The following is a 24,810-nucleotide window of genomic DNA, read 5'->3' as shown; positions in this document are numbered from 1 at the left end:
TAAATTACTGTAACGCCTATTGTTATGCCCCACATTGTGATTGTTTCCTGTTTGTTGGCCATACATTGTAATAATTGGCTGCATAGTGTTACAATTCCCCATTTGTTGCCCATGTATTGGCCATTTGTTACCCATTTATTTTATGCCCCATTAGTTGACATTAATTTATAATAATGTGTTCACTTATTTGATGCCTGACATTGTAACCCACCTATTACCAAGCTTGCATTTTTTCCCATGACTTGAATATCGGGTTCACTGAGGCTTCCCAGGTATGCTTGTCACATTTTTACTAGGGCTACACAGAATCAGTTCAATGTTAGAATACTGTCTTTGTCAACCAGGGGGTAAATTCTTAATGATTGTAACAGACTAAAAAACTTTTTTTCTTATCAGTGAACCCTAATAATATCTTGCTGCTATGTAATGCTTCTACTGAAATTCTTCAGAACAGATAAAGTTTTTTTCCACCTGACTAATCACCTAGAATGGACATAAAAAAAGACTTAATATTTGTCAGAGGAACTGAGCAAACACTAAATCAGCAGAGAGGAATGTGCTCTTAGTAGGCACAGGTAAAGGTCAGTTTTACCATCAGCAATAGATTTTAAGGTGTTGAAAATATTATTACATTCTGAGTAAAGTGTCAGTATAAAATAAAAGCCTGTCTTTGATAATATATACCATTGCCATAAATCTAAACTTCTCTTATGAAAAAATAAAATAAAATCTTGATTCTCTGGGAAACAGCTTTTAGCCATCAGCAGAAGCCAATCAGCAGGGATGAAATTAATGGGCACTTCCACATATAAAAGCATTACAGCTTAGGAAAGGCTGCCAATTTATGTGTAGTGTACAGAGTGGTTGTGTAATAGTGTGGCTGCTATTAGCAGAAATTTTAAACAGTTCAGCATTGAAGACGACTTTGCAGAAGTGTGTATACTGTCAGATTAGTTTTAGTTTTAACACCAGTGCCATTAATAATGAGATACACTAGTCACTACATTGAGTGACTATTTACCAAAGTGACACAACAAGACATTGGTTCTCTGCATTTTGTTGTACATGTCAGAACATTGAAAACTGCTGACTTATTTCCATTCAGAAAAAGAGAAGATCATATAATAAAAAGAAAATTACCAGCAAATACCATGCAGTCCAGGCAGACAAATGTACATATGGATCAGCAAAAATAATAAAACCACCTGCCCAATGTCATGTAGCCTCTATGTTCTGCCACAAAAGCTTTGACCTATTGATGTATGGACTGCACCAGGCCTCTGAAAGTATCTGCTACCAAAACTGTCCATCTGTTTCCCAGGAAAACAATGTACACACACCCAGCCATTCATTAGGCCAAGCCCCTTTCTTCTATTGCATCATGGTTCCACTTCTAAAAACCATGTGCCCATTTAGGAACTTTTGGCAGTGAATAAGGGTCAGCACTGGCACTGTTCTCTGCCTATGGATCCACATAAACTACACAAATAAATAGTTTTTCAGCAGTTTGTGTCTCATGTTTTAAGTTTCTTGGAGCTCCTCTACGGTTTGCCAACTGCATGACTCATACAACTTCTCTGTCAATAGTCTCCACCATTTTTTCATGCCCAGTAATTTTTTTACTGCTAGTTTTATGTGGTGTTGATGACTATGCTATTTATTATACTTTTATAGTGGTGTCATTCATCAGTTGTGCACTATTGCACTCACAAGAAAAAAAGGTAGTAAGGGGAAGCAAGACCATCTCACAAGTGAAATAGTAAACACACTCTCCACAGAAAAGTCAAAAGAGCTTGGCCAAAAACAATGGCAAAAAATGGGGAGTTGTTAGGTTCAGGCGACACCATGAAGAGGCACAATCAAGGAAAGCACTATCATTGCCTATCATTATCTTGATATTTTTTAGAGACACTAATGGTAACCCTCCGCATGAAGCGACTTACAAATCGTGTAGAAGGCACCTACCTTCTTTTGGAGATTCTCCTCACCTTTTGGAAAAACTCTTGAGGCAAATGCAGCCTTTTACAGTAATGGAATAAAGGCGTAGACAGGTTATAAATAGTGTTGGTCGAATAGCTTGATAGTTTTTGGGTGATCCAACGCTGAATTTGAGCACCATTAAAATCCTACAGAACATGTAGGCGATTTTGTGATTTGCCATAAGGTCGCATACTTGTCGAACTCAGATGAACTCTCAATCGAACTCTCAATGGAGTTCCCACGCTCCCCAGGCTGTACTTATCAGCCTCATGATCATGAGAACTGAACGTAGATGACTTCTCAATGGAGAAACTTCCATGAGCGTTCGCCTGCCGTCACAGCTAATTGGAGGCACTCGCGTGCCGCAGGTTCTCACACAGGTTCTCACACTCCCCGGACTGTACTTATCAATGATAAGTACAGCCCGGTGACCATGGGAACTGAACTCAGATGAACTCTCAATGGAGAAACTCCCACAGCTGTGCTCAGAATGAATGCAGCTGTGGGAATCATTCTGTCATTGTGGGATAACCTATAAAAAAAATAAAAGTTAGTAACATAAATCACACACTTTCAATAAATTAGTTTAACATTAAAGCCTATTTTTTTTTTTACACATATTTTTACACTGGTCGGGTCTATCCGGATTTGAACAGACATATTTGGATCGAATATAAGGACAACCTGAATTCGAACACCCACACTAGTTTTAAAAATTATCAGTTACCGCTGTTTATATGTAAAGTGCAAGTTTTGTACTTTATTTGCAGTTGTTAAAAAGATGTTGCTTTATATTCTTGTTGATGAGTTGAATCCAGATTACAGCCTTTTTCATACTTCTCTCCCCCCACTAGCTTTTCTTATTATTACTAGTAATTACAGAGTGTTGGTCGCCGCTTTTAGGTTTAGAGTGATAACCTGCATTTCATTATATTGACACCATGGCACCCATCTCTATTAAGGTTTATGGCGATAAAGTACACTGGATATTGTTGAATCTTGGACTGACCCTCTGGGAAGTTGTACTCTCTCTGTCTTGTGATAGAGAACCCAAACCTTTACCATTATTGGTGGAAACAAGGAAAAAATGTTACACAGAAAACCTGTTCTGGTGATAAGTATTTACAAAGGGATTTCTCCCACTTTAGATAGAATAATTTTGTTGTGTTCCTAAGACAGTGAAGAAAAAAACTCTCCATCGAAAATTAGATTCTCCTTATTTTCTTAGGTAGATGAATATCCACATTGCTAAGTGAACAGTCTATTCCTTTAAACTATAATCCCTCAGAATTACAGGTAGGCTACTAGCACTTTATGAAGCAGATGCCAGCAGTGGCTTTTCCTCTGTTCCCTTGACCATTTTCACTAAATTATAGTTTTAAAGTATTCCTATTTTCTATTTAGATATCATCAGGCCTTGCACTTTTAGACCCAACAAATACATAAAAGGCTCTGATTGCTAAAAGGAACAATGCACTAGCCCGCAGCACCAAACTACAAACAGACAATCATTTCTCGAAATGACTTAAAACCCTACAATTACCTACTTGCTTATTGCATACTATTGTCCTTTTCCCTTCACATGTTTCATGCACCTTTTCTGGAAATGCTGATGAAAGTAATATTTGGGCTGTAAAGTACTAATATTAATTCATATGCTTCTCCCAATGTGATTTTTTTTTTTAACTCCTCTGCACTATGGGTAATTTGTTCTACCATCCATCCACAGATCTGTGAACTAACAATTGCTTTTTCATCACAGGAAGAGCACACATCTCAGCACCGTTTACTTCAATTGGCAGCTTCTCATAGTCCCTGAGCGGTGCTGGCGCTCATTGCCTGTTGATTTCTGGCCAGTGTGACTTCTGAGGCAGTAAATTGTGCGGTCATATTTTTGGTCGCTATCTTAATCTTTCTGGCAGCAAGTATTTTAATTTTATTTTATTATTTATTTTTTCCTACTAAAGGTACAGACTTATTTTTTTCCTACTAAAGGGGCAGACTTTATGCAAGTAAAAAATTAAAGATAAAAGGAGCAGAAAAAATGTAATGCATACTTTGTCAAAGCAGAGCTTATGACATTTTATGACTTTAGGAAAGGGCAGACATTGTGCATCCCTGATTAGAGATCACATAAATAATGTTAAACTTTTTAAGGTTAAAGGAGCATTTGACTTTCTGTGTTATTTAATGCAAAAGTTAAAATTGAGAAAATGATCATAAATCATCAAAAAAAAAAAAAGGAAAGCATGTTAAAACTTGTGATTATGGAAGCATGCAATTATAAAGGTTTGTAAAGTGTCAATATGGTCTTCACAAAACTGTCAACTTTTCAGATGCACAAAGCAGATTTTCTTTGCTGTGATGGTCTGTGGTCAGCTGCTGTTTAATGGTTCATTAAAGCTGAACTCTGGGGAGATATAAGAGAGACAAATTAATTTGGCATTCAATTGGCTTGTCAATAGATCATCATAATTTTAAGTGCAACTAGTTCATTAGCTTCCTATTATTACCTGCACAACAGTATTCATACTGGGAGAGAGGGGGACAGAAGCAGGGCCAGTCAGGTGTGCACATTCAAACATGTCTACAAGGAACATTCTAATAGAAAAATAGAGAAGAGTGTGAAGATGCATGGTCCTATTTAATTGCCTTAAAAATACAAAATTGTGAACAGTCAAGTTCTCCATTGCTGAAGGGACGATTATACACATCCAGTGCAGTTACACCCTAATTTAATTCATTTGGAATCCATTTTGGCTAGTTCCTAATCTACTCTTGTACTCTACTCTGTACTTCTCACATTCTGCCCAATTTAAAGTCCAATTTTTAATTATGTTGCTAGAAATTCTGATTTACATTTTGAAGAGAAATCAGTGCTTAATAGTCTCACAAATGTCTGTGTGTAGTATATGGTGGATCTTCCATATAATCCACACAAAAACAGATTTCTACAAAGTGTACATAAGGGGTAGAGAAAAAATAAGAAGTACAATTTTTTTTTCATTAGGGAGATTTCACTTTAGTTATCCTTCTATTGACGTTCTATTGGTTTTCTATATATTGCGCACTAGATCTAAATCTAAATCTAAAAGAGTTTGGTACACACTTTTGCACTGCCATAAACTTTGTGTTATATAATTTGTGTATTTATCCAAATGTACTTTGCCACTGCACATGTATCGCAGCATACAGAATGTATGATAACGCTCTACCATGTGTTGTGATGTAATGTGTTACAAAAAAAGTGGGCTTCTTTACCCCCCACACCAAATCCAGCTTTTGGGTAGTTTTTTATTTTACATAACCGAACTACAAATAAAATGGAGAACCGAAGTAGTCCATAAAATTTCTTACTTACTAAGCAAAATAGATGCAGTAACATACAGAAAACAATAAAAGGCTTTTTGATTCATTTTAATCTGTAATTAAAATCATTTAATTTTAGTTGTGGGTTACTTTTTACACTTTGCACTTGTGTGCAAATAACTTAGCTAAGACACATACCATTGAATCATGCATCTGTAAAAGTTTTTAGAGCAGTTGCTCCTCTCGACACCTAAAGCCCATATTAGGAGGTTAAATGACATAAACCTAAAATCTCTTTCAATATCGTTAGCAAATATTTTTTTCCAAATCCAATGGTTTATGAAATGACTACTACAAGCAGTTGGTTAGACGTTGAGCTTTTTGATATGAAGAGATTTAGCAGCTATGAAAGTCATATCAGCCTCTGATTGTGCTGAACTCATCATCACATAGACTGCATTAACAATCTGGATGATCTACAGCTGCCTTATCGAAGTTCGCCAGTGTATTTTTGCCTTCTTGGGCTGGAAATGAGTTTTCTGGGACTAAATGTATAAAACAGACAAGCAATCATATCCTGACCTGTTAAGTCAAATCAAATCATGGCCACCAAACAACTGGCATTCAAAATGTTGACACATTTGTGTAGAAATAAAATGATCTGGAACAATGGGATTTAGATGAAAGCTTTCAAGTAAAAGTATTTCTTTGTTTTCAGTCCTTCCTTCCACTTGCTAAGACCCTTTATTCTTGATCATTGGAGGAAATTCCCATCACTAAAATGAAACGAGAGTGTGGATTTATGGTTGAACTGAAATACAGAAAGCCATAAAATTATCTTGACATTTTTGTTTCTGTTTTGATTGACTGTTTTGCTCTGTGCATGCGTTGCTTTGTTCAAGAAATGGGGGATATATAAAATATTCTGTTTTGCAGTTTGGAAGGTTTTTAGTTTTCATAGCACATGAGAGATAAAGAAATGACAGCTATATCATTTTATTTTAGGAGATTTGTGAAAAAAAGAGTAAATAGAGAGTCGATTGTGTTACAGCAGTTGTTTGGATACACATCCAAATGATGCAAGTGGTTATATGACATGTGTGACACATTGCTTCTATTGAAAAGCAGTCTTCCATCCTTATAAATATTACCTGCTTCATTCAGCAGAGCAGTGCAAAGAGACATGATGGCACACCGAGAAGTAAACTAGAACAACCAGTGGGATTTTAGTATAGTGTAGTTAGATAAAACATATCCTGATATTTATAAAGAGTTTCTTGACTTGAATCAGCCTTCCCTGTTCAATCTGAACTCTAGGCGAACGGGTAAATTCACAGATCAAATGTATGGAAGCTCTATTACCTGCCAAAAGATTTGTTTTTCTTGCTTATCCCATTCTGAGGATTGAACAACCTTGCCACATGGCACAGCTTTGTCAGGTAGGGAAGGAGAATTAGTTTTTCCCTGCTGGATCACCCAGGTTTTCCCATGATAGTCTATCTTTTCCAGTCTTAGAAGCTTTAATAAATCAGGGGCTATGTGTTTTGCCATGGTATTTATGTTTGATTTTTTATTTGTATTTAATATTGATCTGATTCAGATCAGACAGATCACATAGTGATAGACTATGAGTATTAAATGTAATATTCACTTGTTCAATATCTGACCAATATTAGGATAATTTTCACCATTATATTAGGCAACAAACATGATACAAAAAGTAGTTTAATTTCAATTCAATATTTACTTATGGGTGCTTAGAACGATTCCTGTCGGAACAAAGTCTAAATAAAATATTTAAATTATTATTAATTAATTAATTAATTAATTTCTTATTTAAAGAAAAAAGGTGTAAATAGCTTATATTTGGCAATTTAAACCTTTTATAGCCATACAGTATGCCTGTCAATGACAGGTAGACGGCAAGGCTTCAGGCGGAATTGCCTGAGCTGTATGCTCCACCAAGCCAGCCATTGGACTATGATATCTGCCATAATCCAGTTGCCATATTGGCTAAAAAATGACCAGGGCCCACTTGGGCAGAGCTCTTCTAATTGTGTTCAGCCGGTTCAGCAAGAGGGCAGATGGGGATACCTGTACCAGGGTATCGTCTAGCTGGATTAGCTGAACACAATCACAGGAGCTCCATCCAGGTGGGTAGATCTCCTGTCATTGTGTTCAGCTGGATTGGCTAAACAATTTGTGTTGTGTATGTAATGTAATGTACTTTGTACCCCTGTGCTTATTCCACAGGGGTGAGGGATATATATCTGGGAGGCCCCTCTTTAAAGGTTCTAATTAACTTCCTGCAGATCCCTACAACATACTGGGGTTACATTGTGAGGAATGGACCCTCTGCCAACTATGTCCAACTAATCAGCAACAAAAAAATGCCTTGCCCAGTTAATTCTTGATTAAAATATTTGCATATACGAGCAGTCTGATTGTTTTAATCAGTTCAATCTTTTTTTTTTATCAAATGGATAATCTAGTTTAATTAATATATTGCATATTATAAGACTAGGTCTTGTCCCGCAGCCTAAGAGAGAGTAACAAGAAGCAACAGACTTATAAGTTTAACCCAAGGTCACGCTACTGTTTGTTCTTCTTTACCTATTTTGAGTTCTGCAGTTTAGTGACTGCAAAAGGCTAATACCGTATTCAGTTCAGGTTTTTCCATTGCTTGTGTAAAAATATATTTAAATATAAATTATGAATACAGAGCTGCATAAATGTGTGTCTTTAATATCGGCTTACAACTTACAGTAGACTTCAGTCAAATATCCACATTAAGTAGTTTTCTGTTGATTGTTCCGTGATGTGACATAGAAAGACTTTACTATCTTCACTAGATACAGAAACTAGATTATTCTTCATTGTAGAGGAAGCGTAAACTACTGATAACACGAGCACACATATCCTTTTCACCAGACTTCTGGTTTGCTACGCAGGGGTCAATGGTATAATTGAAAGATGTACTAGTTTAAAAGAGTCATAAACCAGACAAGCTGCCAAGGACTTGGCTTTTCTGAAGGACTGTTCAATAGTTGTTTTGGGCGTTGGCCAAAAGTACGTCATTTAGGCTGTAAGATCCTTTATAGCCAAAGTGGGATTTTCTAAGCCACCTTCCATATTAAGAATAAATGCTGTCTGAAAAGTTGAAATAAATCTTTATAACAGAAATGGTGCTTACCCCATAATTGTACCATCCCAAGGGGAAGTCATTTGAATGGACCAAACAGGTGCTTATATGAATTCTAGGTTTTAATAATATGAAGTTTTTGTTAAAGAACTATGTATTAGTTTTGTATATATTGTGCTCCTTTCCAATTGCCAGGGCTAAACCTTTGAAATAGTGGTAAGACAGGTTTTGTATTGTCTTTTTTCAGCTAGGAAATGGAGATCTACATATTTTTAACATTTTTAAACTTCATTCTTATCTCTCTTTTCCTGCATACAGTGGTTATTAGCAAAAGATGGCTGAACATATAATCACATTAGATCAGCAACCCATCTCATTAACGCATAGTATAATTAGAAAAGATAAACTTCAGACGTGTGTTGCCCTTTTAAGAATGGGTCTTGATTGTCCTGATGTGTAAGTAGTATAGGGGCCAATCATTAGTGAAATATGTTTTCTTGTGCCCAGTCACTGGGATTGGTGCCTAGTGAAGTGTATGCCTAAAAGAGGGATACACTTCAGAAGAATGAGGGAGCAGGTGGGACCTGCCATGGAGTATTGGTTTGGAATCTGTTAGGGACAGATAGCTCATGGGCCCCTATAGCCTGGCCTGGCCATGCTTAGGTCTATAGTCTGCAGGAGAGCTTTGGCTTGAGATATCTTTAAGGTCTGTTGAGATACTTTTAGGGAAAGGAGGGTCAACAAGTATTCAAAATAGGACAGGAGCCTGAGAGTGATATGGAATTCCGTACTCTAATAGGATTGATTGCTCCCTCCAGCAGGGATAAATGTTGAGGTTTATTACCCACAATGGTTGACCATCTTCAGGACTCTCAGTTTTTGTCTGTTTGTCTCAGCCTGGAGGATGAGGATAGAAAGACTTATGAGCTTTTCACATTGGAACCACATGAGTGTGTGGTTCCAATGTCCTCTAATTGTGAGCTGCTTGCTTGGACATTCTGGACCCCTACCGTAGCTCCAGGGGTTTTGCGTTGTTTTTTTTTTAGCTGGGAAATATTGTACTGGTCTGTTCTGATCATGTACACATTTCCTTGTGCTAGTTGTACATTGATCTGTGCAGTTGTTATACACAAATAAAAACACAGACCAAAGGTCTTCAGGTGTCCCATAGTCAAACAGGACATGAGTGCACATATTTATTATTCAACAGATTTGGATTTGGTTTTATCTGTATTTTATGGATGAGTTTTGCAAATACCTAAATCATTTGGACTTCAGTCCCATTTTTCAATTTAGATTGATGGTATACCTGTACAATTTAAATAAATTCATTCAATTCATCTTCACTGTAAAGAGAGCAAAATATTCTATTATGTTCAATGCTTTATTGTTGTTTTATACTGGCACACTGTTTTTCCCACTAAAATGAGTATATTACTTGTCCTGTAGTCAGCCTTATTTCCCATATATATGCATTTGCCTCTCTCAAACGGATTCAGTGTTACATTGATGCGAGAATATTTACTACGGCATCCGCAGTTGATGTCTTTGCTTTACAGAACATGACACTGAAATAATACCGGTTATTTTGGGTACAATGAGTCTACATCTATTTAAATTTTCCCTGTATCCTGAGAATAACTGACATGACAAGTTTCTGTTTCTGAGATACCACTGTTACTCTATTTCCAGACATTGCTGGAATATTTTTTCTATTGTTCCTAAATACGTCTTCTTCTATTCTTTTAGCTAGCAACGTGGGATTCTTTAAGAGGCCTTAATGGGAGCCTGCAAGAGAAGCGACTTGACAATGACCTGCAAGGATTAACGCTGAAAGTGGTGACTATCTTGGTATGGTACTGCGAAAGACACAAAGCAATGAAATGTTTCTTTTCTCATGTTTTGCAAGATTTACCAGTGCTTTGATTTTCTCTGTGCAAATGGGAAACCACATAAAAATGTTTCAATAAAAACTGTATTTCTACTGATGATACATTTTCATACAAGTCACACTATGTGCAAACAGACAGGCTATTGTTTGGATTCATGTAATAAAGCAGAACTAAAGGTAAAAAAATACAAAATTACAAGTAGGTTTTTTTTTTTATTGTAAAGCGACAGGTGATGTATCTTATGCAATAAAAAAAATTCACCTGCCTGATCACAAATATTAAACTACACTCATCTCATCATGGCATACCTGGCTTCCAGGAACAAACTCTCATGGGTATGAGCCGGTGATGACCTCTTTGGGATTCAGACTACTTAGCCACCTTGATTGGAATGACTTAACCCCTCACTCATGCACTATAAAGTTCCCAACAGCCAGGTATGCTATGATCGTACATGGGCAAGTAATAGGCAAGTAACTTTGTTCTTTTTTCAAGTCCCTTCTGCAATCAAGGACCTACCTGCTCATTTTATTTTTCATTTTTTTACCTTTAGTTCCATTTTTTAAAAGGATTGTACTATATGCTGGTGCAGGGATAGTAAAAAAGCTGCTTACTTCATATTTTATATGCATAAAAGTAAGCATGCATCTAGAAGTAAAATCTCTAGGTTTTACACTTTAGTATATTGGTAAATTTTTTTCTCTCCATGTAACAAATAGGCATATATGGTAACAGAAGATAAATCTTGGTATTCACTGCTCATTTGCCTATACAATCAGTTTAGTTTTTACTTTTCTTGCTTGGGAAAAATGCAAATAGGCAAAATCATAAATCCATGGTAAAGTAATTGCCCGCAATGGGGAGCATGGAAAAGGGTAGGGGGGCGTTCTTGTATTGGTATTTTTTTACCCCCGTTCCTTTCTATTAACCTCGTTTTATACTCTTTTACACTTTACAATCTATATTGCACTATTTAATACACTTTAAACTAACCTTTTTAACCCTGAGGAACCCTAAAATAATATTCTGATCTAGGTGAATCCTGTTAAAACCAAGTAGGGAAAAAAAGCCTTTTACATTGTAGGCTAGTGGAAAGAATGCAGCCCTTCCCCTTATTACAGCCCTGGCTTTTATACCACCTTTTTAAACAACCAAGAGGTGTTAAACCATGGAGGCATTATCAAGTGGTCAGACATCAATGGCTTCCATTTAAGGAACCCATTGCAACTTCTGGAGGAACCCTGGTGGAAAATGGTTGATCTATACTTTCAATGCTTTAGTTTTTCCATTAAATCATTAATACATTCAAGAAATGTCAAGTTTAAAGTAGCAACAAAATCTTATTAAGCACAAGAAAATAATAAGTAATTACTCTGCATTCAAAGTATCTGTAACACAATGATATAAAACTTGGAGCGTGTGTTTTGGGGGTGGAGATGTTCAGGAACTATAACTAAAACAAGCAGTACTTAACTGCCAATATACTGTAAGTTATGTGAGTTCCTCCGAACAAACACAATTACTGACATGTTTAGAGAGTCTTTAAAGCACTGTGTAAGATGTCAGCACTATATACTGTAAATGCATAAATAAATCTCAGAAGGGTCATCATTTGTTATATATACATAAATGAAATACAATTTAAACTAGTATACTTCCCAATAAGCTACCTTTTTTACATTTACTAAGTGAGTTTTCTAAACTAAAATTTTATTTTCCACCATTAGGAAGAACCATTTGTGATGGTGGCAGAGAACATACTTGGCCAACCAAAGAAGTATAAAGGTTTCTCAATTGATGTCCTTGATGCCTTATCTCAGAACCTTGGCTTCAAATATGAAATTTACCAAGTCCCCGATGGGAAGTACGGACACCCGCTTCCTAATGGTTCCTGGAATGGTATGATAGGAGAGCTTATTAATAAGGTAACCATCAGCTCAACCAATCATAAGTGACCATTTTTGGGGGTTCTTAAAAGATGTGGATATATTGGACGGGTCAGGTAATAGTAAATGAAAGTACACATTATGTATTGGGTGTACTAATGATATGAGTACATTTGACCAGAATCTGATATTAAAACGGAATAATGATCATTTTCTTTTTATGAAAAACAAGAGGAGGGCAGAATCTTTTACAAGTAGTTGTAGAGATTTGAGACTATGAACAACTAGAGTACCTAATAAAGATCAGAAACCAAAACATCTATTTTACATTAATGTACAATATGTATGTGGAGATAACCATATTTGCCCTTTAGGAAGGCTTTGCTTCCTGTAGATCCTTTTATTTTACCAATACGATCCATCTCTATTCTAGTTGTTTTGATCTCTATAATGAGGTCAAAGCCATACAATGTACTAGCGACCCGCCAGAGGCCCTATTATCATTATACAAGCTGTTTGTGATATAATGGAGCCTTTTTTTCCTGGAAAAGTAATATATTGTTTTAAAACTGAGTTTATTTTTTTACTTTTTTTTATAATTTTTTTATATAATCCACCTTAAAAATATGCTTCTAAAACAAGCAGCACTGTGTGTGTATTTATACAGAACATGTATACAAAACATTCTGGTGTGGATACTAAATGTCAAAATATTCAGATTCACTGCTTTATGAATAGATCTCCTAATGTTAGATTTATACATTTTGTGTACTTTTTTTATCCTGCTGTGGTTGGAGTTTGATGAACATTTTTACTGGATAACAGAGACACATTTCTAAGCAATATGTCCATGTAAAATACAAATGACATGGCCTCTGAAACACCTAAAAAGCAATGTTCAAGGACCTCTTTTTTTATATTGCCTTAAAGAACAGCAAGCTAGCATTTAATATGTTTCACGTATTTATTTCTTTTTACTACTTTTAACTCCTTTTAAGACCTTAATAACATTCATGGAGTAATGTTTGTCCACTTGTTCTTGTAGAGAGCAGATATTGCTGTATCAGCAATCACCATTACACCAGAACGGGAAAGTGTGGTTGATTTCAGCAAACGTTACTTGGATTATTCAGTGGGAATTCTCATTAAGAAGCCGGAGGAAAGGATAAACATTTTTTCCCTTTTTGCTCCCTTTGACTTTGCCGTGTGGGCATGTATTGCAGCTGTGATTCCAGTAGTTGGAGTACTAATATTTGTTCTGAATCGTATCCAAGCTGTGAGAGCTCAGTCTTCATCACAAGCAAATGCATCCACATCTTCAACTCTGCACAGTGCCATATGGATTGTGTACGGGGCATTTGTTCAACAAGGTATGCAATTATATCAAGTTCTATTGCTGGTTGAAGAAAGTCCCTTTGCTGACTCCATATTGCCATCTGAAATATATTTACATAATACATTTATTAAAAATGGAAATAAATTGTTTCAAGTCAATCTATGATTAAGGTAATGGGGGAAATGGTGTATCATAAAAATGTTTTATGTATAACATATATGCACTTTCACATAATTTTTTTTGGGACCTTGCCTAATCGGATGCATTAACAATTGTACCTTGAGCAGATTGTTTGTTTAGGGGTAGGTCACAGATCTACTCCAGGGAATGGTGTAGTGTCCTCACTCCACCCCTAGCTCCCTGAAAGAACATCTAAGAATGGAATCAGGGTAATGCAGTCGTCTTTAAGGTCACGTATCTCATTAGCATTTAAGATCCCTATGAACTGTATTTTTAGAACTGGTAAAAAAACAAACAGATTCCCATGTTGGAATCTTCGAGGTTCATGTGTACTTGATTCCCAACAGGGAATGTTTGAAGGAATGTCAGGTTCCATATTTTATAAATAGAGCCCTATGAGTCTATGCCCTCACCAAGCTCCACTGTACTGTACCGGCAGATCTGTCCTCTATAGGGGTTTAAACAATCATATAATTAAATTAAATATAATTTAAATGCATTATCATGAATGCATTTTTATAATACTGTACAATAGACACAGTAGACACATGTATGCATACAATATTCTTCTAAATACCCCACCCTCCCGTACAAAAAAAATGTTTGTATTTGTGATTGTAAAAACCCTGGTTTATCATTTGTGAAATGTCATCGCAAACAGCTACATTGCCCAACTTTCTTTCATGTAAAAAAAAATATAATCCATTGATAAAAAATAGGAATACCAATATATTTTTTAAAACAGAAAAAAAAACACTCATTCAGGGCCTCTGTAGTGCAATAGTCTCTTTGGAATGTAACTTTCTTTATGGTTTTATTACAATAGTTCTAATTCTTGTGTTCTATTTCTCAGTGTAGCTGTCTCAAAGCATCTATATATATTATTCCCAAATACATATATTTTGAATGTCTTAAGAAGAAATGACAGCTCTGGCAGCCGCTTTCCTCTTGAGTATAAATTTGACTTCTACAATATTCTTCAAATTTAATATACAACAACCTTATTGCATTTCTCTCCTGGGAGGTGTACAGACCTACAAGCCAAAGGGGAATCGTAGAATGTGCACAGACAGTTGCATTCTGTTCACTCATATCCTTATGGGATGCAGATTCACTTTTAGGTTCCAAGAGAAATCAATTTGTCTTGAAACCAGGAAAATCTGTTTTGAGAAAATCTATGGGCAGCTATTTCTAAGCACTCATTTCTAGAAAACCTTCTTTTATGGTGAACCAAAGACTTCAAACATACTAAGTCAAGTATGGGGGGCAGCATTGCTCACCTAACCAACCGATAAGTACCGCTTTTGTACGTTCTCCTTTGAGTGTTCAAAATGGCAGTTAGTCAGTTTCTCAACTTTCTCTTTTTAAACTCTATACATGTTTCATTCAATCCCCATCTATTTTTTAAAAGACTGATATCAGCAAAATTACTTAGGTTTTAATGAAAATATATAAAAATCTAGATATGAATGTTATCATACTACATCTCATAAAGCTATTTGTTTCCTGCTGTGGTTTGATTATGTTCATTGGCATGAATAAAATTCCCTCTTAAGTGAATGTCAGCAAAGATAAAAATGTATAACTTTTCTATGAACAGAAATTGAATTCCTGTCTTGCAAACAGAACCTTCGTAAGTATTAAACTATTATTAGTAGTATTATTAGACTATAATAAATAAACTAGGCTGCCCAAGGTCCATTTCAAAACTAAAACTGTATAGTACATTGTTTGTTTATTTGTTTTGTTTAAGGGAAAAACTTTTATTTTTTGTTTGCCAAATGGTTTCAAGTAGTTCTTGTTTGAGTTTGCTTCAACTAGTACCTAAGGGTTATTAAGAGGGGTCATCCAAGAAAATGACTCACTCCCAGCCATCAGCCACCCTTACACACTTGTCGTTCAGGCCGTCATTATGGTGGGATTAGGAAGAAATTTCATGGCTGGTTGGGAGAGAGGAGGTCTCTTGAAAGGGCACCATTGTTCTAACCACATAAAGAGAAACTGGCCATGTTGGACCCCACCAAGATTCCTTGCAACACTGCCATTGTACAGTATTCAGTATTCAGTATTGTACAGTATTGAACATCTGTAGGGTATGTGGGTAATAGATCTATGGCATAATAGATGCAGGGAACTTATGTAAAGAGTAACGCTGGACTTGTTTAATTTTTGATGACCGGTCTTTCATTGTGATGACAGGCTGTTGAAAGCCAAGCCAGCAAAAATGGCTGTGAAAGAAATTATTGTATGCATGCAGCATTGGTACAAAGCATCATAAGATGAATACAAATTAGATATGATAAAGCAAAGGGGAATTTCACGTTATCTACACTTCTAAAGATAAGTTGCCCATTTCTGTAGAACCAGTTCACAAAATAAACATGTTCTGTTTATTTCCACAGTTCTGATCATACCTAAACACTTGTGATCCCAGTGAAAAAAGGCTGTGTTTTTAGCTCACTATAGGAAGTTAGATGCTCAAGGGATTTCATTCAGGAAGTTTTTTACCATCTCTCCATCGGCATGTTTCCTCTTCCATGTGGGCTTGAGTGGCCTTTTAAAGGCCTAAACACTGTCAAAGATAAGCCCTAACATCTCTCACTGAAACTTTGCATAAGGTATATTCCGAAAGCAGGAAGTCCCTGAAGAAGCAAAGATCTGCTAATATATTAAGAAGGGCCTTCTACATTTGGCTATGAAAAAGCTAAATGTAAATATCTCTAAATGGTACACTGTTGGCAGGAAAAGATTTTTATTTAGGCTTTGGTGGCAACTTCATGCCATATTGCTAACTGATGGCGAGCACCAAGGTTTTTTTTTTAATTAAAAAAAGGCCCAGCAGGCATAAATATAATGATCACATGTACTTCCAAAAATCCTTAAGGTAAACTCTTGGTAAAAATGCACATTCAAAGTGGAACTAAACTCAATGTGAATTGTGAACGTCTGCCATATTATAGCACATAATTGCCCTTGTGTAGCCTTGCTGCATCGATGGTAAGTCCAAGACCTGTTATCTTACATCTTCGAAAAGGCACCTTCTTCATAGCTGACTCCACAGTGGACTTCTGTGAAGAGAGTGATCGGATTTGGTCATTGCTGAACTGCAGCACACAAAGTTGAGTTCTACACTACACAGCACATGCACTGTACAGCGTAACGCTTAACAAAAAAACACCGGGAGCCAGGGATTTATTATTTTGTTAAACAAAATGTGCTTGCAAAGTTATCGAATAGTAAAAGTAATGGTGACATCATCATGGCCTGTGCAGAGACAAAGCTGGACTCAACAGGCTATTTATAGGTTGAACGCAAAAGTCCACAGGAAAGGGGCAGATTGGAGAGCACTATCCCAGTCTATGGAGAGGGAACTGCCATGGTTCCACTTAATACAGTAAACTTCTGCACAGATTCAATATTTGGTATTGCATTACTGCACAGATCTGGAAGAAATATTGAAATTACACATAGATTTTTTTTATTATTTTTATTTGCTTATAGGCAATATTTGATTATCTCAGAGTTCATTCTTATTTTATTTATAAGAAATTAGTAATACATGAATATTATCTGAAACATTGCCTATGGTCTGTTTGGTTCAATAAATGTGTTCAAATGGCTAAAATGTTCTCTCTTCTGAACAGCGTGCACTTTTTAAACTCTTAATAATCACCATCCCTACTGGTCTCTTCTTTTTTTCTCATTTCCCTCAGTGATTTGTTCTTCCCTTTCTAGACAACCTAGGCTATAAATCAATAACTCACAGAAGACAGTTATTACAGGGCTACTCATATAAACAGATTCAAAATGACTGATGCTCATGATGGTGTGCTAAGATCACAAAATATAATATAAGAAATATAATGCCAAACACACAGCCCTTATCTCCAGTCATTTCCTGCCTCTGGCACATCAATTTCCATCTAGACTTCCCATACCTTAAAACCCATTTCAGTTTTTACTTTAACTTATTTAAATTGACATATTTGTGCAGGTTTAGGTTTGCTGATTTTAGTTTTGTTGCTTTGTAAACTACAACCACTTTTCTTGAAAAAAAAATATAAACCTTCCTTTCGAGCACCTTTCTCATAACCTTCTGACCTCCAGCTTCTCATGTGCAGATGTTTAATTCCATGCTTCATTGAGTCTAAATGTCCTTGGGTCACAGTATGAAACCCAATGAGAGATGACCTTTCTTATAAAACATGACTCTCCTATTACTTGGAACAAGCAACACTTGTGTATCTATGGCTTTCATTGATTCTTTCTAATTGTTTTATTTTTCCACTATTATTTTTACAGGTGAAATGTTTTTCAATATTTTATTGATATTGTTTCATCTTGTATGTTTAGGTGGAGAATCTGTGGCAAATTCAGTGGCAATGCGGATTGTAATGGGCAGCTGGTGGCTTTTTACTCTTATTGTGTGTTCCTCATATACAGCCAATCTAGCAGCATTTTTAACGGTATCAAGGATGGACAACCCTATAAGGTAAAGTTTATAATCTATTTTTTAGGTTGGGTAACTCAAAATGTGACAATAAAGCTTTGATTCCATAATTGGTTGCATGGCATACTTTGGTAATATCAGATTGCAAACCGTTGTTTACGAGCATCTGTCTAGAAATGTCCAAATATAACTCAAAAAATGTAGAAAATTCCCAAGAAATAAGAAAACATACTAAAAGCCTTATTCATTAAAATAAGGACAGTAAGAAAAAATGAAATGAAATCAACTTTGAAATTTAGACATTTAAGTACCTCTTCAATCAAACTAGAATATGTACCTTAGTTTAAATGGAATTTCCAGTCTAGTCTAGTTTTATTAAACATCAACATTATTAGCCTAATGAGTAGATACATAGTTAGGGTATCTGTTAATCACTCACGGGGCCCAATATAAAATCTAAACAGGTCCCAGAAATACACTTTTTAAGTATCCAAATTCACCTTTGTATGATTCTCACATACTCCCCACTTGCAGACACTGCAGATTTAATCCCATAAGTAATGCTGTCAATCTAGAAAGCAGTGGGTAGGGCTAAGTGTGGGTGTTCATAATTCTTATCGTCCACACCCTTGTAACATCTACTTCCCCGTCGTAGTGAATGCCTAAATGTGATAATTTTATTCTAAATTCAGGGGAACTAGAACAGTGTCAAATCAACTAGAATCAGTCAACTGATTGGGTCTGATTTATTAAAGCACTCTAAAGCCGGATAAGGTACACTTTCATCAGTGAAGCTGAAGCTCCAACAAATGTTTTGAATCCTGGACTGGATCCATTCCAGGTTTGCTGGATCACCCAGCTTCACTGATGAAATTGAGAGCGTTAAAAAAACAGGCCATTATCGGTAAGCCAACTGCGGTATACCTGTAGGTAGAATCAACAAGTATTTGTGAGCATTTGCAGGAAGAATACGAGAAAACTGTTAAAACTGCACCTAAATTGTACATTTTTTTAAAGGAAGGCCTAATGTAAGATATTCCATGGATGGACATTGTGCTTTAATGGAACTATCTATACATCCAATGCAATTCAAAATGATTCAACCTACTCATACATTTGCCATTTTAATAAAATTGCTGCTTCTGATAACCTTTTTCTTGAAAATAAGTTTAGAAGTACGGTTGCATTATACTTTCATATTACCTGTTTTATAGTAAGTTATTTTGGTGTATGGCAATCAAGAATAAGGTATACTTGAATAACACAGGCCATTTTAGTGTTCTTTCTTGCCTTTCAACCTATTCTTCTCCGTGTAATGGCCCCTAATAAACAGAACAGACTCCTTGACTACCAAAAAGTTTCTGAAAATAGAGAATAGTTGATAGCTTGCTAAACAATTTGACTTAAATAACTCGGTGATAAAAACAGCCGTGCATTTTGAATCCGAGCAGCGGCATCATTGTGTTTTTTTTTTTTATGTCAGAAAGCAATCTATCTGTGATTGGAGAGGCGAGAACCTGAGACTGGAGAAGTAGATATCCCACAGGGCTGACTTGCTTACAGCTTTTACACCACTGCTGTGCCAAAGCTACAGGTGCACAGTGATGTCTGGAAGCAATGAGAATCCTTAGAGAAGTGTAACTTTTTACATCATTTACTATTCCTCACTGTTTAAAATGAAGAACAGCCTGGCAATCTGTGCTAAAAGATGGTTTTTGGAAAGTGCTGCATATGCACACCATGTTCAGATTTTCTGAGATATGTGTTAGGTTTCTCCTAAAGAAATACAAATGTAAACCATATTTTTTTTGCAGCAAAAGAGGTGATACATCTTATGATAATAACACTTTAAACATACAATATTGGTCTATTTTGTGAGAGACAAGAAAATGTAAAGTACGCAGTCACAAGTGGAGATCTGTTCTGTTTCTAGGCAAATTAAAGGTATTGGTACCCAAAGCTCTTATTTTGAGCTTTAAATTAAACAAAAAATCATTCACAGCCTTCACCAAATTTTAATTGTTTTTTTTTTATCTCCATTGAAATCCGGTTATCTGCCCTAGGTGCCACTGTCCCCCAGGCAAAAATAATGGAAACCAGTTGTCACTGATGCAGGAGTGAGAGAGATTTTATCAATAGAGACACGTGTTCTAGTGACAGCTGTCTAAGAGGGGGTTTCTGCTTCCATGTTGTGTGTCAATGTGTCATGGGAAATATCTTTTTTCTTTAAATCCCTTTAAAAAAAAAAAAAAAAAACTAGTTTACTAATGGGGTGGAGAGAACCCTGTAAATTGTGAGTAAAAGTGGATTTCCCCTTGGCTATTAATAAATTAGAGTTATTTATTCTCTTAATCATGCACAGGGAGATGTAATTTTCACTTATTTGAGAATTTTTACAAAATAAAGCAATATTGACATAGTTTGCTTTTCTAGTAAATCAATCCCACGATTTCATTACTCCAACAGTAATTTTTAAATCAATGCACTGAATATCTAGAACATTAAGAGAACATTAAATACAAACTCTAGGATTCCTTTTAAATTCTAAACCATGTGGTGTTCCTGATATTGGCAGCTTTCAGAGTAATTGTCCAATATGTTGATATGTTTATAGATTCATATAGATTTGGTCTGAACAGTAGAATATATCACATACCTACACACTCATTTTCCTTTAATATATTTTCCAATATATTATATATATTGTAGGAAGGAAGAGAAGTAAAGGGGATTTCCTTTATTCCACAACAACATTAAAATAAAGGATTAACCCATACTCAGTGATAGTGATTTCTAGAACAATTTTGATGGTGGGGGTGTGTGGGGTCAAGGTGTACAAACGCTGATCAAAATCTTGCTAGTGGGTCCAACCTTTCCTCACATCACCTAAAACCTACATTTAAGGTACAGATCTTCATACTAAAACTTCAAATGTTAGAAGACCTTCGAGCAAAAACAAAAAAACAGCCTCTGCTCAAAGAAATATGTTGGTTCTTACTGCTGAGTTTAAAGAAACTCAGAATAGGGACAAAAGAAAAAGGCCCAGTGGTTTATTGATTCTGGTTTTTTTCAAATCATTGTTTAAATTCACTACAACCTACATATTTCTCTCAGTATGGGCTTCTTTTATTGAGATGAAGGAATATGTGCTCTTGCAACTAGTGTAAACTGAAGGAGAAAGTATGCTATTTTTCTCAGAGATAGACAGTGCATGTATTTTAAACTAATTTAAAGTTTACAATCTCCAGCATATCTTTGAGTAGCTGTTCATTTTCTTTGATGTTTCTGCCATATTCCATATTTGATCCTCTGGACCATGACAGTATATCTAGTAACACACTCCTCCATTATCATTTATTTCAACCATTGTGGTTCAGTGCCCGAAGTGTAGGTTTTTAATGTGGTATTTTTTCAACAGACTTGATGTGTGTAGATAGTCCACGGATAGGCCAAAAGTTGGAGTTGATGCATGCCTCAAGCCTCTTGCAAATAATTTGTTGGAAAGGATTGTAAGCAATTGTTTCCAGCAACAAAATAATGAACCATCTCTGTACAGACAGCCATGTTCCGTTTTATGGGGAGAGGAGAAAGGAAGACGAACAACATGTGCCCCGTTGTGTCATCCCCTAAAGAATACAAAAGCGATCATTAGCTGTCAGTTATTCAGTGATCCATCATGGTAGATTAGTTAATGCCTGCAGGGGACAGTTGTACAGATGCTTGATTTTCATCCAAGACCATCATGAAACCTTATCTTGGGTGATGAAAATTTATGTACACTGCTTTATAGAAAACATATTAAAAAAAATAGGCAAATGCTATAAAGCATATTAAAGAATATAAAAATAAAGGTTTGAATGGCTCTATATTCTATCAGTGCAATGCATGCTTATATTGACGTAGATATAGAATTGAGGCGTTTTAAAGTAAGCTTTAATTCAATGCCTACTTTCTATACCAAGCAAACGCAATCAAGGTGACAATAAAGAAAGCAAACAGAGCAGTGGTCTAAGATAAAATGCAATCCTGCACTTTATTACCTTTATTACAGACAGCTGCAGACAGGCTAGATATGATAGACAGCACCACTATATTCTTTTTATTAGTTCTAGGATTTTGCCATAATATTCACTTAGCAGGGTGCACATCCGAAGGGTGACACTTAAGTCCCTTCAACCCATTTATGTTTCATCTACCAAACTCATGTACACTACCTATAAGCTGGCACACCAAGGAGAATCCCAAAATCAATTTTTGCATTCCCAAGGTTACTTCTATGGGGTCATAATGATGGCAAACTCAGTTTGATTTAAAAAATAAAAGCTTGATCTCTATGTCAAAGAATAAAAGCCAAAATTCGATTTGTTGCTGTAAGCAATATCTTCGTTCCTCCTTGTGCTACAGTTCTCATGAAATTGTCTGATAAATGAGGCAATATATTTTTTTTTCATTGCAATTTAAAAAAAGCAGGGTGATAATCATGAAACAGGAAGACACCTTTATTGCTAAACTCTAGGCAGATATAAAAGACAATATATATATATATATATATATATATATATATTTATAATATAAAACTTCTCTTTTTGAGAAGCTCAGTGTCAAGACTCTAAATCTCTTCCCACCAATTATGACATTCTTGGCATTTCCACAGACCATTGATAGTTACTATTGTACTAGAAAATACAGCATGTGAAGGAATAGGTAGACTAATACTTTGACTTTGAAGGACCTAAATCATAACTACAGTAGATTGTTACTCTAGCATTTACCAGAAAAGTGTTGGGTTGACTGACGCTTTGACTTTGAAGGACCTAAGGCAGAATTACAAAGTTGTCCTCCACCATTGTTTAGCATCTTGTCTCAGTAAATGCCAGACAACCAAGTAAAAGTAATAAAGTAACAAAAGTAATAGTGGCCTTGTCAGCCTTTTGTGCAAGCTGTTTCCAATGGGATTTGAGCTGTCTATCTGATAGACTTCCCAAAAGCCAACTAAAAAGTTCACATGGCAGGCTGACAACATTGGTACTAATTGCAAGTTTATGGTTTACTATTGCCAACCACATTTGAGTTAAAACAAAAAACAACCTGTGATCTTAAGAATAAATGTTCTTCAGATGAGTACATAAAAGTAAAGATTTGGTTACTACAGGTCACATAGGTTTCCTGCATTCTGCATGGATGTAGTCCAGGAATAAGAGATCTAAGCTCTGCTGGTGAAAGTCATTCTACAAACCAGACTGATAAAGCAGAGTATACTATACAGTTAGTATAGCTTTATAGCCTAAATAAATCAGTTTATGTTATCAATTAAAGCTGTAAATACTGGAATCAATGCACTATAGTCTTGGATTATGCTTGTCAAGGTAAAGTAGTTAATAAGATACACAGTGAGCTGTCAATCTGCATTAAGCCAGTTGAAATGCTCTTTAACTTGCCCTTGCCATTCCAGTTAATGTCTCTACAATGCACAGCAGATTATAACTCAGGGCCATTTTATATAAGGTTAAATTGGTAAAATTAACATTTCCTTGCTTCTGGCCATCATACAGGCTAGGAAGGGAAGTAGTGTGTTTTATGAAGCCCACGTTGCAAGATCATTCTTTCCGTTAATTAAGCAACATGCTGTGAAATAAGGGCAGATGAAAAGAGTCCTCAGAAGTTTCAAAGAGGTTTAAATGGAAGTGTTTGTCAAGTAAAGCCTTGCACTTGATCTTTTGAACTTCTGATTAGACACTGGTGAAAGTTCATGACCAGGAAAAGGGCTAGTTAGTCGGAGAACATGTAGGAATTTTGCATATTTACATATGTTCCTTTGAGTGAAAGCACATTAAGTGGTAGGCATATTGAAGTGCAACATATCAAAAAAAAAAGAGGGAAGGGGGATCCATGCTGTGTTCAATTTATTTGTATTTATTTTGGAAAGGTAATAAATCCACCAGGATTACTAGGTGAAAGGTATACAATTAAAAGGAAATATATGTATAAGAAAAGAACCTTTAAACCATGGACCTGCTTCCCTGTGTGATACATTGCAGTAGGTTCTAAAAAAATCTATACAATAAAAAAAAAAACTTTTTATGAGCTCATATAAATTAACCTATTTGCTGGAAAAATGATATATGAAAAACACCAAACGTGGTTACAGGAGAATCTGAAGAACTTCCAATGGTACTAAGTTATATAAATTGTAACTTTGACCTGATCTCTTTCCCATTATGCCTCTGTATTAGTCAGTGAAAACACACAGTGAGCAATTCAGAGCAAGTTGCTGGATAATTGAGTGATTTGGCATTCTTGGTTTAGGGTTTATGTGTACTCTGGGATTTACTTAAACGTGCATAAAGTTCATGTAAGGACTTGATTTTCACATTTTTTCAACTATTTAGGCACAACTCAATTGACACTCTTGATTAGAGTCTCCACCTACTAGTTTTTAAAAGTATGGAACAGTGACTTTTGTCTTTTTATGATTGTACTGTGGTCGAGCTGGATTAGAGTTGTAGTTGGTTTTTCCAATCTGCATTCAAGGATTCTGGGTAACCTCCTACTGGTGCCATGATATTGCTTTATCCTAGGGGGCCCCAGTGAAAAATACAAGGAGGTACCCAATCTATTAATTCTTCCCCCACACC

The 24,810-nt window shown here is 35.8% G+C and overlaps 1 protein-coding gene across 1 annotated transcript in view; it reads left to right on the top strand.

The window, feature by feature from the left end:
* Positions 1-24,810, top strand: part of GRID1 (glutamate ionotropic receptor delta type subunit 1) — a 577,805-nt gene that overhangs the window by 494,615 nt on the left and 58,380 nt on the right. Inside the window, 4 exon segments of the mRNA XM_072424179.1 lie at positions 10,181-10,282; positions 12,051-12,248; positions 13,255-13,579; positions 18,079-18,217. Of these exon segments, the coding sequence (XP_072280280.1) occupies positions 10,181-10,282; positions 12,051-12,248; positions 13,255-13,579; positions 18,079-18,217 (764 nt within the window).

Source organism: Pyxicephalus adspersus, chromosome 10 (genome assembly GCF_032062135.1).
Source record: "Pyxicephalus adspersus chromosome 10, UCB_Pads_2.0, whole genome shotgun sequence".
Lineage (NCBI taxonomy): Eukaryota > Metazoa > Chordata > Amphibia > Anura > Pyxicephalidae > Pyxicephalus > Pyxicephalus adspersus.
Note: the sequence above shows the minus strand (reverse complement) of the source record. Positions and strands in the feature narration are given on the sequence as shown.